Source organism: Dipteris shenzhenensis, chromosome 16 (genome assembly GCF_047967505.1).
Source record: "Dipteris shenzhenensis isolate YYH24624 ecotype China chromosome 16, Dip_SZ_1.0, whole genome shotgun sequence".
In the NCBI taxonomy this organism is placed as follows: Eukaryota; Viridiplantae; Streptophyta; class Polypodiopsida; order Gleicheniales; family Dipteridaceae; genus Dipteris; species Dipteris shenzhenensis.
The window spans coordinates 20582042-20600516 of NC_141611.1; the positions used below are offsets into that span (position 1 = coordinate 20582042).

Below are 18475 nucleotides of genomic sequence, written 5' to 3' on the forward strand. Positions count from 1 at the left end.
CACTGTAGGCATGCATCTGCAAGTAACCCCCCCTGGGAAATAACAAGCCAAAAGACTTCGTGCCCTGCAAATAACAGAAGATGCGCTTAACTGCCTGCCAATGCATAGTTTTTGGGCTGTGCATATACCTGCTCACCTAAAATACTGCAAACTGAATATCAGGTCTAGTGTTACAGAGATATATGAGGCATCCAACAGCCTGACTGTAAGATGTGGCATCAACTGATTCTCCTGCATCATGCATTGTGAGTTTCAGCCCCGGCTCCATGGGAGTGGCTATGGGCTTACAATCATGCATGTTAAATCTGTCCAATAGTTTCTGCACATACTTGGACTGAGACATAACACTGCCACGTCTCTCTTGAGAGAACTGGATCCCCAAATAAAAGTGAAGCAGCCCCAAATCTGACATGTCAAAGGTGGTCTGCAAATCAGCTTTGAAATCTGCAATTTTATCTTCATTGGACCCTGTGAGCAGTAAGTCATCGACATAAAGAAGGATGACTAAAATTTCCCCCCCATCCATCTTGATGTAGAGGGTGCTCTCAGTAGGACTATTGTGCAGCCCCTTGCTGGTCAAAAAGGCATGAATCTTGGCATACCATGCACGAGGGGCCTGTTTCAGCCCATACAAAGCTTTGTTTAGCTTGCATACCTGAAGTGCATTGGCTGTAATTTCAAAGCCTGGAGGTTGTTTGACATACACCTCTTCCAGCAAGTCTCCATTTAAGAAGGCTGTTTTTATGTCCAACTGATGAACATTCCACTCAAAATGTGCAGCCATTGCAATAACAGATCGGATGGTGGTCATCCGGGATGTAGGAGCAATTGTCTCCTCATAATCTATGCCCTTTTTCTGAGCATAGCCTTTAGCAACCAGCCTTGCCTTGTATCTATCAATGGAGCCATCTGGCTTCCGTTTGACCTTGAAAACCCATCGTGTGCCAATGGCATGTTTACCTGGTGGCAAGTCTACAACATCCCAAGTCTGATTTTTTTCAATGGACTGCAACTCAGAGTGCATGGCATTCATCCAATGCACATTGTCCTTTGTTCTTCAAATGTTGCACGCTCCTCATCATCAAGAAGAGTACCTGCATATGCTGATTCCACTGAATTAGCACCTTCCATGTATGTCTACAATTTCTTGCTGCACCACCTGTTCCACTGCCTGTGGAGGTGGCAAGACATCCTGTGGCTGAACTAAAGCATCAGGAGGTGGCTGTAAATTCTGATTTGCATCAGAAATATCAGCAGGACAACCCAAGGCAATGGGTAGCAACCCCTCAAAAACATCCTCTGAAGAAGAAGGCATATGAAATTCAGCCTGAATGTGAGCTGAATTTTCTGCAAATATCACATCTCTACTGACAATGATCTTGTGTGTAGCAGGATTGTAGAGACGGTACCCCTTGCTTTCTGCACTGTACCCAACAAATATGCACTTAATTGCCTTATTTGACAACTTGTGCCTAAATTCAACTGGCACATGAGCAAATGCAAGGCATCCAAAGACTCGGAAATGATCCACTGAAGGCTTTCTCCCATTCCAGACCTCATAGGGAGTTTTTGTTTTCAAAGCCTTAGTGGAAGCCCGATTTAAAATGTAGTTGGCACACATCAGACCTTCAAGCCAGAATTTGTGAGGCATGTGTTTGCTTTTCAGCATACATTTGTCCATCTCCATAAGAGTTCTATTTTTCCTCTCAGCTTTGCCATTTTGCTGAGGGGTCAGCCTCACTGTGAGCTGATGCACAATACCCTTGCCTTTCAGAAAAGCATCAAAATCTGCAGACAAGTATTCCCCACCTCTATCTGTGCGCAATGTCTGTATCTTGAGTCCGGTTTCATTTTCAACCATGGCTGAAAAGTGTTTAAACACCATGAACACTTCTGATTTGCGCTTCAGCCCAAAGACCCAAGTGAAATTGGAGTAATCATCAATAAAGGTAACAACGTAGAGATGACCACCCAATGATGGAGTCCTCATGGGACCACAGACATCACTGTGTATAAGCTGTAATTTGCGGACAGCTTTAACTGAACCATCATTTTTGAAGGGGAATCTATGCATCTTGCCTAAAATGCACCCTTCACAGGCATGTGGAGGAGGTATCTCAAGAGGTGGCAATGCATCAACCATAGAGTGCTTCTGAAGTGTCATCAAGCTGTTATAATGCATGTGGCCATATCGGGCATGCCATAATTCTGCACTCTGCATGGCAGCAGTAGGGGTAGAAACTGCAAGAGCATGGGCTGCTCTTTTCTCAAAAAGATCAAGCTGAAAAAGCCCACGCAGCAAAGTACCAGATAATCTTAAGGCATAATCATTTTCCCTGTCTCGGACAGCACATTTGTCATCCTCAAAGATGACCTGAAATCTAGCTCTGTTAAGAGTGGACACTGAAAGAAGATTCTTGGTGATACCAGGCACATATAAGACATCTGAAAGTCTGAAAACTAAGCCATCAATGGCAGTAAGCTCAACTTCTCCTGTGTCACGTACTGAATATGATGAGTTATTGGCACAAGTGACTTTCTTACCAACGGGAGGTGGATTCAAGGAAGTAAAAAGACACTTCCTAGAAGTGATATGCTTGGATGCACCGCTGTCAAAATACCAAGTGTTCACTGTTTCATTGACACTGAAAGCAGATACATCCGTAGAGGTGTCATAACTGCAAAGTCAAAAATGCATATGTATCATCATTACAAGTGGCTGTACTATCCCGAGCATCTGGAGCAGCCAGCCTAGAATCTGAAATGCAAGATAAAAAGGCATAATCCTGTCCAACAAAGTTGGCTGCAGCATCCCCACGGTTAGATGCATGAGGAGCTGAATCTGAAACAGCCATACCGGAGCTGTTTTTCTTCTCTTTTGCAAGCCTTTTCCTGCATTCTGCAATGTGATGACCTGGCTTTTTGCAGTAATGACAAAAACCCTTCTTCTTGGGCTTACTTGCATCATTTTTAGCCTTTTGTGAAGGCTGTCCTGACCCACTGGAAGGCTGATTTACTAATGTCTTTGCCTGTCCCTTTGTTTTTGACTTGAACTTTGAGAGCATAGCTTGTTCATCTGCACGTGAAGCCAAGTTTTTCCTGGTCTTGCTCTTCCTGAAGCAGAAGTCCTATCAACTCATGAAAAGTGAGAGGATTTGCACCCCCCCTCAATGATAAGTTCAGCGAGGTATGAAAGCTGAGATAAGACTCAGGAAGAGAATTCAGAGTGGTGGTAATCATCTCTGAATCAGGAATAATCTCATCAATGTTCAATAATTTCTCTCTGAGATCCTGTAGCTTTGTGAGGTGGACTGACATGGAGTCACCCTCTTCCATATGTGTATTACTTAACTCTCTTTTCAAGAAAGATACCCTTGCATCATTCCGGGCTGCATACATGCTTTCTAAGATATCCCACGCTGCCTTCGAGGTCTTACACGATCGGATATGTGGAATGATAAATCTTTTCACTGAAAGAGAGATGCATGTCAAAGCTAAGGCATCCCGTGAATCCCATCTCTTCTCCTCTGGAGTAGTGGCTATAGCTGCACCAACAACTTGTTCTGCAGCTGCACCCTGTGCACGACCTCTTCCACCTCCTTGCTGAGGAGGGGTATTAGGTGCCATACCTGCTGGTCGGATCTCACCCCCATTCACATAATCCCATAAATTGCGAGAAATCAGAATATTGCGTACCATAAAACTCTAGAGGGAGTAGGTGGTACCATCCAACTTGTCTTCCTGTGAAAGACCACCGAATTGGAAATCATTCTGATTTTACTGGGCCATATTTGAGAAAGAGATTTTAGTAGATACAAGACTGAATTCCCTTACTGGGAATGAAATGCACAACTCCCAAAAAACACAGCCAAGCACTGGCTGTAAATGCAACTCAGATTTCTGCACTTGCACTGTCAGAAATCTGTCCAAGCATCAAAAAACTCTCCAGAATCTGCCAAAAGTGCTGCAAAACACTTCAAGAAAGGCAGTATGAAGTGAAATCTCCAAAATGGCTCTCCCAACACAAAAGCCCCAAAATAGGCCCAAAATTGCAACCGGAAAGGGGCAAATTGATCAAAAGTCCCAAATATTGCAAGAATTGCGCTCTGTCTACAGAAGCCCCAAATTTCACTGCAAAATTGCAGTGTAATTACAAAATCCCCAAATTTCTTCAAGAAATTGTACTGTAGAATCAAAAGCCCCAAATTTCTGGAGCAGATTCTGCAAATTGATTGCAATGTCTGCAACAAACAGGATGCCCCAAATGTACTCCCAAAAACTGAGCCAAACAATGGCTGTCTGCAAAATGTGCCTACCAAAGATCACCTGCAGATGAAGGAAACCTGCACAATAAACCCTGTACGAAATCCATACACCTGCAGTACAACTGTACGGAATGGTTGATGCAGGTTTGCAGTACAAAAGTACGGCACAGACAGGTACGGCTGGATGGCAGGTATGTACGGATCTGCAGTACGACAGAATGCGCAAATCGAGGTAGCAGGTATGGATCTGCATGTACATATATGTACGATTGCTTGCGTTGCTGTATGGAAGCAGGTACGATGCAAGAGCTGTACGGAAGCAGGTACGATGCAGGAGCTGTACGAAAGTAGGTACGTGACAGATGTACGGAATATGGCGCAGGGCTGGTACCGCAATACAGCATACGGCGCCACACGTGCAGTACGGCCTACGATCTGTACAGCCGTACGGTCGACGAGACTGCAGGTGCAAATGGTAATGACGCAGGTACGTGCAGGGTACAGATTCCGTACAATCGTACGGACTGTACGGACAGTCGTTTGACTGCTTCGAGCAAGTACGGATGGGATGTAGCAGCAGGAGCGTGGGCTGTAGGCTGGAGCTGAACGAGGAAGGAGCAAGGAGCAGGATCAAACTGCTCTGATACCAAATGTGAGAGTTTTGGAGAGTGAGAGAGAGAGCAAGAGAGAGTGAGCTTGAGAGCTGAAAGCTTGATAGCTTGATTGCAATAGAAGAGTGTAAAGAGTACAATTGAAAGAGTGAGATATAAGGGTTTGTCCTAGTGACAAAACCTTAGTAGTCACTAACCACAGTTAGTGAACTAACTGCGGTTAGGGGGAAAAAGCTCTTAAAGAGGGAAAAGTGCCCCTAACTAGCTTATTAAATTACATTGGTCACTGCTGAATTATATCTATAATTCTAACAAAGAGGCCATATAAGCTATCCCAGATGTCAAACAGCATTTCGTCTTTATCTTTATGTAACTAGACGAATCCAGGAACATGCCCAAACTCATCCCCTAAAAACACAACACATAGTGCAGTTTCAATCTCATAATAGTCACTCTTAAGATTGAAACCATAAACTCCATCATGCATAGCAGGGACTAGCTACTATGACATCCCCACTAACGTCATAAGCGACCAACAGTGGGTGTAGACCATAGTATAAAAATATGCTCTCAAACATAGTGTAGTGGTCTTGATCTTTGTTTTGTTCGTCACAGTTTTCAAGTCTCAAAGACAGTTGTCTCAGACAACTGCATTCTGCCAGCTTATGAGGGATCCACCTCTTGTACAATACCTTGCAGTCACACTTCATGCAACACACGCCTGTGTATGGTGGGAGTGAAAACAAATATTGATTGCTTTCTTGGATGTTAGAGCCAACAAAAACCAGTGGTGTTCTTTTGTTTTTAAGGCAATCGTTTGCCAGGGTGTAGAGCATGAACACATCTAGTTTGTTCGTGTCAAGGTGTTTTGAGGATCAAATGGTTATACGGTAACATCAAAGACAAAAATTGCTTTTACAAGGCATTCAGAGGCATCTCTATAAAGCCACAACTAGAATGATGACATGGCATCAGCAAATATCTATGTTACCTGATGTCTTTCCCATTAAAGGGTTCCACATTTTCTTGTTGGACTGATGTTGACTGCATCTAAAAAGTAGAGATTCGGTAGAAAGATGCCGAGAGTGAATAATGTAAGCCTCCAACATTGGAGATTGTTGTGCACCAGATTTGTGTAAAAGATAAGCAATGCTTCTGGCATAGAAACATTTGAAACAACCAAGACCGTTATGTATGCTTTTTCAAGCCATTAAGAAAAGGGTCCAAATAATTCTGAACCACTCTAACCCCTTTACTGACAAGTTCGGTGCTCTGCAACTCCAACAGCCCACTGGTACGAATCTCACACCTTCATGAGCAGTTCCTGTTCTCCTGAAATGTAATGCTAAGAAACCTTTCCAAATTGATATACTTGCAGAAATTCAGACATTGTTTTCATCACGCAACAATTTAGCCCTCCAATGAGGAAGAAATGCGTATCTGTTCCTATTGTGCAGACACTGTGCTTCGCCAGACACAAATGAACAAATTGCAGTATGGGTAGTGCATCTTCAAAATGCTTCCATGAGCAGTCACAAAACATATGCACTAAACAACTGTGGAGTACTTGTCTGCTCGGTTGGCACCCCCCCATTTACTAACCCGTTTTTAGCCACCTAAAGCTAGACTAAGGTCTCTTGGACCCATATTCACCCTCCTGTAGCATGACCAATACCCGCTAGATCCCTAATGTGTGTGTGTGTGTGTGCGCGCGCGCATGCAATCTTTGTTAAACAAAAATTCGCCAATTTCCCTCTTTTGAAAAATCTCTTCTTTGATGCCAAGTGCATGTGCCTCTTCCCTTGGGCCTATACCTTCACAATCAAGAATAGCTCCCCATTAGGGTTGTGGAAGGGAGAGTAGGGAGCACACTGACACACACAAGCAGGATAAGACACAAGAAGTGTGGGGATAAAAACGTATGTGTGTACCTCCCCTAACACATAGTCAACCTTTTATATGAAAGGATAAGGTTACAACACTAAGTACGGTGTACTTAGTGTACTTAACAAATAAAGTACTAAGTGTACTAACTGTACTTGGGTGGCCATAGAGCCTTTACCCCAACAACCTCCCACTTAAAGGCAATATGCCCTCAAGTAAAAATAAATGAGGCTCAACCTATACCCATCAACTGTCGGCAATGTGCAAACCGCTCTGCAGGCAAGCCTTTTGTCAACAGATCTGCTGGATTATCATCTGTGTGAATCTTGACAAGCTGAATCAGCTTATCATCTATCACCTCCCTGATGAAGTGATACTTCACATCAATGTGCTTTGTCTTTGCATGAAAGACAGGATTGTGTGCCAACTGAATAGCACTCTGACTGTCACAATGCAACAATGGAATATCACCTGTAATGCCGAAATCTCCCACTAGCCGAGATAACCATAAGGCCTCCTTGCATGCCTCTGTGGCTGCAATATATTCAGCTTCCGTAGTAGACAAGGCTATGCACTGCTGCATCCTTGACATCCATGACACTGCACCTCCAGTGAATGTATAAACATAACCGGTAGTAGACTTCCGGTTATCGGGATGACCAGCAAAATCTGAATCCACATAACCATGCACCTTTGCATCTCGCTTGCCGAAGCATATGCACAACTCCTGTGTGCCCTTCAGGTATCTCATGATACCTTTCACTGCATTCCAATGCTTCTTGCCTGGATTTGCCATATACCTGCTAACCACTCCCACTGCAAACGCAATATCAGGTCTGGTAGCAACCATGGCATACATGAGACTGCCACAAGCTGAAGCATACGGAATCTTGGCCATTTCAGCCCTATCAGCATCTAAGTGTGGGCTGTCCATTGCACTGAGTTTCACATACGGAGGCAATGGAGAACTAAGGGTTTCCCCCCCCTCCATATGAAACCTGTGCAATACTTTGCCAATATATTCGGTCTGAGACAAATACAACAAACGCTATCCCCTGTCTCTCCGTATCCGCATTCCCAGTATGTGATTTGCATCACCAAGGTCCTTCATATCAAAGGCCTCATGCAATCTTTTCTTAAGGTCATCAAGCTCCTTACGAGCTCTACCAGCAATAAGCATGTCATCCACATATAAAATGAGAATGATTAAGCTGCCATTTGCAGCCCTTTTGGTATATAAGCAGTGATCGTCATCACTTCTCCTGAAACCTTGGGACTTCATGAAGGCATCAAATTTCTTATACCATTCCCTTGGTGCCTATTTCAGCCCGTAAAGGCTCTTTTTAAGCTTGCATACAAGTGACTCCTTGCCCTTGACTGCAAATCCTTCTGGCTGCTGCATGTAGATCTCCTCATGTAGATCACCATGAAGAAAGGCTGTCTTCACATCCATTTGGCATAATTCCAAATTCTCACATGCAACCAAAGCAAGTATAATCCTGAGTGTGGTCATCTTAACCACTTGAGAAAAGATCTCATCAAAATCGACACCATACTCCTGCTTAAAGCCCTTGGCAACCAACCTGGCTTTATACCTTGGCTTAGCTCCAAGTGTGACTTTCAATCTATACACCCACTTGCATGGCAGTACTTTCATGCCCTTAGGCAACTGCACCAATTCCCAAGTACCATTTTTATGGAGACTGTCCATTTCAGACTTCATGGCTAGTTCCCATAGCCTTTTATCATGCATTTGCACGGCTTCCTTGTAACAAGAAGGTTCTCCACAATCTGTAAGCATAATAAAATCTGTTCCTGGAACAAATCTGTCTGGCGGTTTCATTTGTCGAGTGGACCTTCGGACCCATTGGTCTTGCTGTCCAACTTGCTGCTCACCTAAAACAGGTTGCTGTTCTAGTAGATCAGGCTGCAGAATTATGCCTTGGAGGTCTTCTAAAGGTGGCATGTCACGTAGTAGATCTTCCGCCACTGCGGGCTGTCCATTTGGACCTGCTGCAGCATCATGCATTGGCTGATTACGCTGCTGTTGTGGCTGATTCGCAGCTGCCTGAATTGTACAGGATGTCCCGAGTCATCAATGTCAACCTCTGAAGCATCAGAAGGCTTATCTGCTGCCTTAAACATACATGACTCATCAAATAAGACATCGTTGCTGCGTATTAGCTTCTTATTCACAGGATCCCATAGGCGGTAACCCATCTCACCACTGTCACCATATCCAAGAAAAATGCATTTAAGAGACTTAGGATCAAGCTTGCTGCGATTTTCTCTACGTATATGCACGTACGCAGTGCAGCCAAAGACCCTCAAGTGCTTATAGGAAGGAGGTTTTCCTGTCCAAAGCTCCTCTGGCATTATGCCATCTAGTCTTTTATTTGGTGACCTATTGATGAGGTGTACTGCTGTTTTTACAGCTTCAGCCCAAAATCCATGAGGTAAAGCAGCATGTGACATCATAGAGCGAGACTTTTCCTGTATGGTTCTATTCATACGCTCTGCAGTGCCATTTTGCGCTGGACTGTAAGGAGCAGTGAGTTCTCTTTTAATACCTCTAGCATCACAAAATGCATTGAATGCATTAGACATATACTCCCCACCGTTATCTGACCGCAAAGCCTTCAGTGTTCTGCCTGTTTGGTTCTCAACCATAGCAAGCCATTTCTGGAACACTCGAAAGACATCACTCTTCAATCGAAGAGGATACACCCACACCTTCCTTGTGGAATCATCTATAAATGTGACAAAGTACCGTGCACCTCCAAGTGAAGGACTAGGCATCTCACACACGTCTGTATGCACAAGCTCAAGTTGAGCATCTTTATGTCCTAATCTCCTTTTATGAGGACACTGTAACTGTCTACCATATATGCAGTGCTCACAAAACTTTAAATCAGAAAATTTAAGAGACGGTAAGTAGCCAAGGCGAGCCAATTGCTCCATTCCACTTATGCTCATATGTCCCATCCGGCTATGCCACATAGAAATATTCGGCAGCTCGGTGGCATGAATATCAGCATGATTACATACTTTAGCATGAAGAGTATACATTGTGTCAACCTTAGAGCCTCTGGCAACAACCAGGGCACCTTTGGTGACCTTCCAGAAACCATGACCAAAGCTGGTCACCAAACCTTCGTCATCCAACATGCCAGTAGAAATCAGATTTTTCTTGACTTCGGGTACATGCCTAACATTGTGAAGCATAAGCTGAGTACCATCAGCAAATACAAGCCTGACATCTCCAATACCAACAATACTGCATGCATGATTATCCCCTAGAAAAACGACTCCATTACTGCCTGCTGCATATCTTACAAACAATTCTTCGTAAGGTGTAACATGGAATGAGGCACCTGAGTCAATGATCCAAGAGTGCATGTCTGCAAAATCTCCTGCATGGAGAGAATGAGCATCCAAAGTAGAGAGAAATAGAACCTCTCCCTCACTGTCATAACCGTGTGTAGAATGAAGCTCTTCAATCTTCACACTGCTCTTGCCATTGCTTATTGGTACAATTGCTTTTGCATCTGACGCATCGGTGTTTTTGGCTTTGTCTCTCTTATCATTTTTCAGTTTAAAGCACTGCTTTTTAGTATGTCCCTCTTTGCCACAGTAGTAGCACTCAACATCTTTGTTGGAGCGGGACTTGCTCCTCCCTTTTTCCCTTTCCTGAGATTTTCCTCTTTGCTGACTTCTCCCCCTTGCATTTAAGGCATTGTTAGGCTTTACTGCATCTTGAGCTTTCAGCTTCTGCTCTTCTTGCAAAATCAGCCCTGTGATATCTGAAAAACTTATGAAAGTGTTTGCATTTGTTACAACTGTGGTGAATGTATCCCAACTTTCAGGAAGAGAAATCAAGAGTGCCATACCCTTGGTTTCCTCATCCACCACATATTTTTGATTTGCAAGTTGAGTGACAATTGAATTAAACTCATTGAGATGTGCATCCATGGAGGTCCCTTCCTTCATCTTCAGATTGAAGAACTTGCGCAGCCAATATATCTTTGTGGCTACACTCTGCTGCTCATATGTGTCCTGTAGCTTTTTCCACACACCCCAGGCTGTTTTTTCACCATCCACATTCCAAACAACACTCTCATGGAGTGACAATTCAATTATGGACTTTGCTGACAGATCAGCTAGTGCCCAAGCATCATCAGATGTGCCAGTGGGCTTCACACCTTTGTGTATAATAGGAGCATGAAACTGCCTGAGAATTAGCACATTCAGGACCATCTTTTTCCACATTGGGTAGTTAGCAGCACCCTGCAACTTTTTAATATTGAGAAGAGAAGATTCCGAGGATCAAGCCATTACAATCAGCAAGAAATATAACCCACACTTGGGTGCCTGACTCCCTGCAAACTAAGTGCACAGATGCACTTGTAGTTGTGCTCAAAAGTTAATTCCTGCAATTTTCTCCCACTTAACAGTAAATACTGTCTGTTTCCTGCCGGCTGCAGATCCAGAAAAGCAATACTTAATGCATTAATTGATGCTCTGTAGTACAGTACAGCAGTACCTTGATTTGACACAATGTCTGTCCCTGCTGTAACAGTGAAAACAGCACTGTTTTATGCACTTTAAACTTCAGTAAAATGACTGTTTACAGTCCAAAAAATTGATCCAATTTCTCCAAAACCCCTAGAAGGTATTCCAAGGGCTCCTGTGGAAGTAACCTATCTGGAACCACCATTTGAATACTCGGCACTACAAAATCTAGTGATGTAATGGCTTCCATTCCAAATGCCAACTTGAATGGAGTGAGTCGGTGGCCACCTTATAGAACATGTAGTTTTCCCATAGTGCAACTAGCAACTTCTCATCCCAATGCATGCGATGCACATTAACTAACAGAGTTATGATCCTTTTAAATGTTTTATTGGTAGATTCATCCTGCCCACTTGTCTGCAGAGATAAGTATTCAGCATACTAGTGATTCAATGATCCCATCAGGACAGTAAGGTCTCCATCAGAAACCATAATCAAGATATGAATCATACAATAAGCCATCTCACCAATATGTCAATCTATACGTCCTATTGAGTCCCAACTAACAGCTATAGCCCTCCATCTGACCCCTAGCTACTGACCCCTAGCTAATCATATCATGACAATTCCTCCGATTCCTTCACTTTTGCCCTCAATTGCATAGCTTGACAGTGAAGCCATCGTGGATCAAGATACCCATCGGATGTTGGATATCCTTGTCGACTGGTCAACACCGATTGTTGACCAGGTCGGCCAAAAAGTCAACATTGTTTAAAAAGCCAGCACGTTGACTTTTGACCAAAAAGTCAACTCTATGCTTTTTTACCTGCAATGATGTGGCATTGACTGTCTGTTGATTGTGTGTTGATTGATAACTACGCAAGGCTGCCTACATGGCTATACAAATGCCTACATGACAGTTGACCTGGTTGCCTGTGTTGGCACCAGCTAGCATGGCCACGGGCTTGTGGATGCCCATGACATCCCCTTCTGCTAAAACTCGAACTAGGGTATGAAAGGAGACTCCCATCGTGGTGACAGAGGTGATTGTTTGTGGTATACCTGAATGATAAATCCTGATCCGAATGCCTGGTTCATGAATCCGCAAATGGTTGCTAAACTCATGAATCCTCATCTGCACGTACTGAATGCCTAGATCTACCAACTTTTGGTAAGGATATGTGATGTGGGTTGATGCTCCATGTGGGTTTCCTCGGTGCATATAGGTGATAGGGACAGAGGACGACTGGGTTTGAGAGAAGCATCCTGGTCTTGTTGTAACCCTGTTGCCTGTTGTAATATTGTATCCTGTTGTACAACTATGTCTTGCTGGCGCCGATCTCGAACCCCTTGAATGACTGATATCAAAGGTCAAGGTGGAACACCCTTACTCCAATAGATGAACTAAACCCATGGCTTGGGATTTCGACATCCAAGCCTTGGTGCTGATAATCTAGTCGGACTTCGAGCTGGTGCCATCATCGTGCTCCCAAGATGACATCCGTTGCCTGAGTAGGTGCGACCTTGAGTGGCCGACTGTGTACCCACCCTGAGATCTTCAGAGTGGCTGAACCTACCTGCATGTTGGCATAAGAGGCTACTGAGCCTTTTGAGCTACTTTGGTGGAGATGATGTCTTCAGAGCTACCTGAGTCTGCCAAGATAAGGACCTTTTGACCACTAACCTGTCCATAATACTAAAACATATTGGGAAGCTGACGAGGCTGCCTCTTCTGCTGAGCTTCAAGCTCTTGGATGACTACTGAGGTTGTCCCTGTAGTCTATTGTTCATCAAGCTCCTCGATGACTACTGAGGTTGTCCCTGTAGTCTATTGTTCATCAAGCTCCTCAATGACTACCGAGGTTGTTGAAGATGTTGCTGAACCACTTGACGTGGCTCCTGCTATTAGAAGCTTTTGGTAATGCGGGCAATCTTTTGTATTATGGCCCGGCACATGACAATGGAAGCATCGGTTCTCCTTGGCATAAAGTGCTCATCGCTGTATCCAAGTACCCACCATAGCCATTGCTATGCTTCGCCATCCAGCTCTTCTTCTGCTGCCCATTCCCACCATCACCAAGTGTGGAATCCTGGGACTTCTTACTGTTGACCTGCTTGGATCCTTGACCCTTGTGCATGAGCTCAAAATTTTGAGCAAGCTCGTATGCACACTCATAATCCCGTGGCCTGAAACTTTTGGCATACCACTGGATGTCTATACGCAGCCCATGGAGAAATTTGCTCAGCTTCTAACTGTCCTCCAACTCCAACTGTTTATACACCTGAGTGAGCTTGTTGGCATAATGATTCACCATCTCGGTGTCTCCCTAGCATAGCTCGTAGAACTGACTTTGCAGCCTGTCCAAGTACTGCGGTGGCAGGAATCGTGATCTGAGGTCTTTCACGAACTCCGTCCAACCGTAAAGAGGTCTCTCCTTTGAAACCGATCTTCCTTAGGAAGGAGGGCTTGGCCAGAGGTGGAAGTCTCTCCATTTCTCCCCCCGCCGATCAAAGTAGAGAAATGAGAAGCAGCCGGTCCCATTCTTCTCTTCTCAAGAGATATGTTCTTGGAGCTCCTTGGCCTCCTAAGCCTCGCGGTCCCGGAGTTCCTTTGCTTCCCGAGCCTCTCGATCGCGTTCGTCTTGTGCTTCCCGAGCTGCCCTTTCGGCTTCTCGAGCTTCCCGATCACGTTCTTCTTTTGCTTCCCGAGCCTCCCGATCGCGTTCTTCTTTTGCCTTCCATCTAGCCTTTCGCGCTCTCTAGCGGCTTGCTCATGATCTTCCCGCATCTCCTGAAGCTGGGTCATGCAGGTGAAGAGAGCCTCGGACTGTTGTTGCTGCATCTGCCTCATAGCCTGCAACATGGCTGTCATGGCAGACATGGAAAAGTCTGAAGGATTCTATGGTGGCAGTTGAGGCACTGCACCCTCATTCCCCCCTGTGTTGGACTGCTCACTAGTGCTCATGGTGTCCTTGCTGGATCTTGTCTGGACCATAAAACAATAGAGCTGCCCCTTAACTGACCCTCCCTATCTCAGGAAAGAAAACTGAAGCTCTAATACCAACGTAGCGAGAGATAGACTATCCTCACTCTCTCTCCTGCTCAATACTAACTGCAACTACAAGATGATGCACTCAATACACAAAGTGATGCTGTGGATGTGAGTGAGAGAATCAGAGGGAGAGAATGTCGTGGACCTCCAAAGAGGAAATAGATACAACTGAATAATGAATGCCCAAAGGGCTGAATACAACTGTATGAAGGGGCTGAAACCCTCACTGCAAAACTAGAAGACTAGACTACCTGGAGGAGGAGAATCCTCACTAGATCCCTGAAGAAGCCAAGGCACCCTGCTGGTCTGCTGCAGGGAAGCCTTGCTGCTGTATTCTGAGGGCTGAAGTGCCCAACTGTGGCTGGTCAACGCCGACCGTTGACCAGGTCGGTCAAAAGTCACTGTTGACCAAAAGTCAACAGTGTGTTTTTTATGACGTGGTGTTGACTGTGTGCTCATTGCTGACTACGCAAGGCTGCCTGCATGGCTATACGAATGCATGCATGGCAGTTGACCTGGCTGTCTGCATTGGCACTGGCTAGTATGGCCATGGGCTTGTGGATGCCCGTGACACCCTGTGGAGGAGGTGGGCCGACCATCAGGTCGGCCACCTTGTCTTGCTGGTCGGCCTTTGGCAGAGGGGTCAGCCCCCTTTATCAGCACCCCATAGGGCTGCAGCCTGAGTCGGCCTGGTCAGCCAGTAGTTGGAGGGGTAGAGGCCCCTAGAGGACTGCTTGGCAGCCCCTTATCGGGGTGCAGCGTGAGGCAGGGGCAGCCCTCACTTAGGGCAATAGAGGAGCCCCTTATTATAGGACTGATTGTGGCAGCCCTTGTAGGCTGGAGGTGGGTCGGCCCACCTGTCTGGCTGGTCGGCCCCTAGAGCAGGGGGCTGGCCCCTTCATTGCGGCCGACTAGGGAGAGGGAGGCTGCCTATATACAGGCCCCCCTTCCCTCATGGTTGGCATCTCTTTGTGAGAAGCTCTGCCCATCTATAGCAGAGGTTTTCCCCACTGTTTGGGGGTTTTGTCCTGAGATCCCTTGCATTCCTTTTGGTCTGTCTCTCTCCTCTCTTGTTCAGTTCATGTGTGGTGCGCGCTCTCTCTCTCCATTTCTGTCCAGATCCGCTCCACTTCTCACAGGATGTGTGTGACAGGTGCCATGTGGGCACAAGGCAAAGCTGCCATATTGGCACATAATGGGGACAGAATATGGTGCCATGGCTGGGGCAATTGATGAGGCCAGCACAGGGCATAGCACTGGAGGGCTGGGATTTTATATAGCCAGCCTACAGGGTCAGCACCAGCAGAGCAAGTCAGCCAGATCCAGTGGTTGGGAGGACAGCTCCCCTCACCTATAGCCCTTGTAAACTATGCAATTGGAAAAGTCCAGGCTCCCACTGAAGCCAGCAGCAAAGGCATGCAGCAGAAGAACAGATTTTGGAGCAGCTCATGTGCTCACCTCTGTAGCTGGATACCTCAGCACCTTGTTGCAGGTGTAAGCTCACCTTAGGGTGATTTTCTTGTATGGTTTTATGCAATGTATACCGAGTATTTTGGCCATTCATTATGTTTCTCTAGATACTAGAAGTGTACGTTTGCAATACTCTGTAACATGTCATCTATGAGTGTTAGTGATTCTGGCAACATTCTGCTGCGCTGGCTAGGCTGTAATGAGCTTACCAAAATGGTTTTCTGACAGACTTCTCTGCAGCCTTCTAAGCTTGCTCCATATGTGCCTTAACAGGTTCTAATACTTGTGGTTCTAATACTTGTGACATGATATCAGCAATGTCAGAGGCAAGCAGCCTATCCCCAATGTGTGATTCATACAGGGCCAGTTTGACCATACATGATTTCAAATGGGGCTTTTTGGTAGAGGGATGTGTGGTGTTGTTCTAGGCGAACTCTAGTAAGGGTAGTTATTTGGATCACAGCTTTAGGCTGGTCATGCGCTTAGGCCCTAAGCATGCTGACTATCACTTTATTGGCTGCTTCACTTTGATCATCGGTTTCTGGACCAAAAGCAGTGGAAAACTGAAGCTTAGTAATGAGATTTTCAAATAAGATTGTCCAACATGACTCATAAATTTTTAGTCATTATCAGAGGTAATGGATCTAGGCAAGCCATGAAGTCTAAATATATTACTCAGATGCGGAGTTTAAGCTGATATATCCTAATTAAATGGAATAAAGTGTGCTGGAGACTATTTGGTCAAACGAGCCACACTTAGGGAATCTAGACACAAAACCATAGTAATCTGTTTTCAGCTTTCTGAAGGTAAGTCCAACCCTTTGACCTGAGCCACTCTACAAACAAGATAGAACGTATGCTCCTGTAGCTCTTCTATTCTCTCTCTGATAATATTGACCTCTATTCTTTCTGTCTCGACGTCCTTTAACCATGTTATGCACCCATGAAGTCTCAGGCATGGAGATTCCAGCTCTGCTGCGCCCGTCTTTTAATGGTAACTTGACAGGATTTTTAGTGTATATCATCCCATCAGGCAACACAGCCTGTACTCAATTCGTAGAACCAGCCTGTATTCGACAGATGCTTCTTCGCTGACCCTTGTTTGTGATCATCCCTTGGTCAGAATGTTCCAAAATTTGTTGCAGTTCAGCAACCTAAATAAGAGAATCTTTGGCCATGGCCAACGAAAATGCAGTTCAAGAACAACAGCTTGCTAACTTAGTAGAGCAACGAACCTGCTGCTGCAGCGCACGAGCCAGAGCCAGATCTGCGTCAACCTGGCTCCGGCTGGTAAAAGGCAGCCTTGAACTGGTCCGAGGGACGAAATCAGGCGAGGTGGAGTCCTCAGTATTACCAATCTCGCCATCGTGCAATCCCTGAGACTCTGCCTGCGCCTGTTGCTTTGCTCGATCCGACGGCGACCCAGCTGACTTCTCCATGACGCCAAAGCAATTTTCTTCTCTCGTTGCAATCGAACAAGCTCAAGCTATCGCCTGCAGCCAAAAGACGCTCTGCTTTGTTGATTTTCCAAACTTTCAGAAGAAAAAGGGGCGCAGCTCAACTCAAAACCTGCGAAGAAACGGTAACTAGCTGATGAAAGTATGCAGAGGGAAATGTATGTTACATTGTTGATTCAGAAACGGCGAGGTAATCCAGTCCCAAAATTGCAAACCACCCAAAACAAAAACTAAATCCCGAGACGAAGCAGAGGGCATGGGAAACAGAGAGAGGGACAATCAAACGGAAAATCAGCAAAGCAAAGCAGGATGAAGGACGAAGAGAAAAACCCAAATCATGGAAAGCTCCGAGGATCTTGAGATTCTTGATGCTACTTCAAATACCTTCGGGGAGTATATGAACAAGAGGGGTCAGCCAAGAAAAGAGAGAATGCAGGTGGAGAAGAAAAGAAAGGAACACGTTCATGTAGACCAATACAAAGCTTTGCTATGATGATGATCACAAAGATGAGATGAAGAAGATGGTAGACATAGTAGTGGCTTTGCAGGTCTGGTCTCACAAAGGTGACCTCAAAAAGATTGTTCTCACAAAAGATGATTAGCTCCTTTAGATGTCCTCATGTTTAAGGGAATCTAGTACTTTGGATGAGGCTTGGTTTCAGCATAAGGAATCTCACAAGGATGATTAACCTATGGTTTGTTTTTTTTTTTTTTGAATCTTGATGGAAAGTCTTCATAGGCTGTGTTCTTCAATGCTTTACCTCATAGACTCCATCTCTTGGCGTTGTTTTATTCTTGAACCCTTATCTTTCTATAGTTTCCTTCTGTCATAGAGCACAGAATTGCGGACTCGGGTAGTTGCATTACTTCATAGATTTGCATCTTATCGCAATCATTTATTGATTGAAACCGATGTTTTATAGTTTTTTTTGTATCATGGAGCATGCTACGTCTAATGTGGAACACCTTTAAGGTATTGTGACCTAGGCTACAACCACATGAACATTGGTTTTATTGGCCTTTGATCTCACATCCACCACGGTTGTCTCTTCAATCCCCTATCTCTCCTTTATTGTCCAAAACGTGCATCAGAAGAGAGGGTTGGTTACCTTCCAAAACATCAATCTACTTAATTGCCACTAAAAATTCGCTTTCATCCCCCAAATCACATAATGCAAGTAAATGCATATGTGTGCATACGTGTGTGCATGTGTGTGTATGTGT

At 44.9% G+C, this 18475-nt stretch overlaps 1 protein-coding gene across 6 annotated transcripts in view; it reads right to left on the reverse strand.

Annotated features, from left to right (window-relative positions):
* LOC147892671 (RING/U-box superfamily protein) overlaps positions 1–17873 on the reverse strand; it is a 43019-nt gene extending 25146 nt beyond the window's left edge. Inside the window, exons 1-2 of one of the 6 annotated variants that reach the window (XM_087387074.1) lie at positions 17710–17873; positions 17030–17363 (exon numbers count right to left, since the gene is read on the reverse strand). In XM_087387074.1, the coding sequence (XP_087243200.1) occupies positions 17030–17233 (204 nt within the window). In that variant the 5' untranslated portion in view covers positions 17234–17363; positions 17710–17873. The other 5 variants (XM_087387075.1, XM_087387076.1, XM_087387072.1 and 2 more) reach the window with 5 other exon arrangements.
* Positions 17874–18475: the final 602 nt, after the last annotated feature.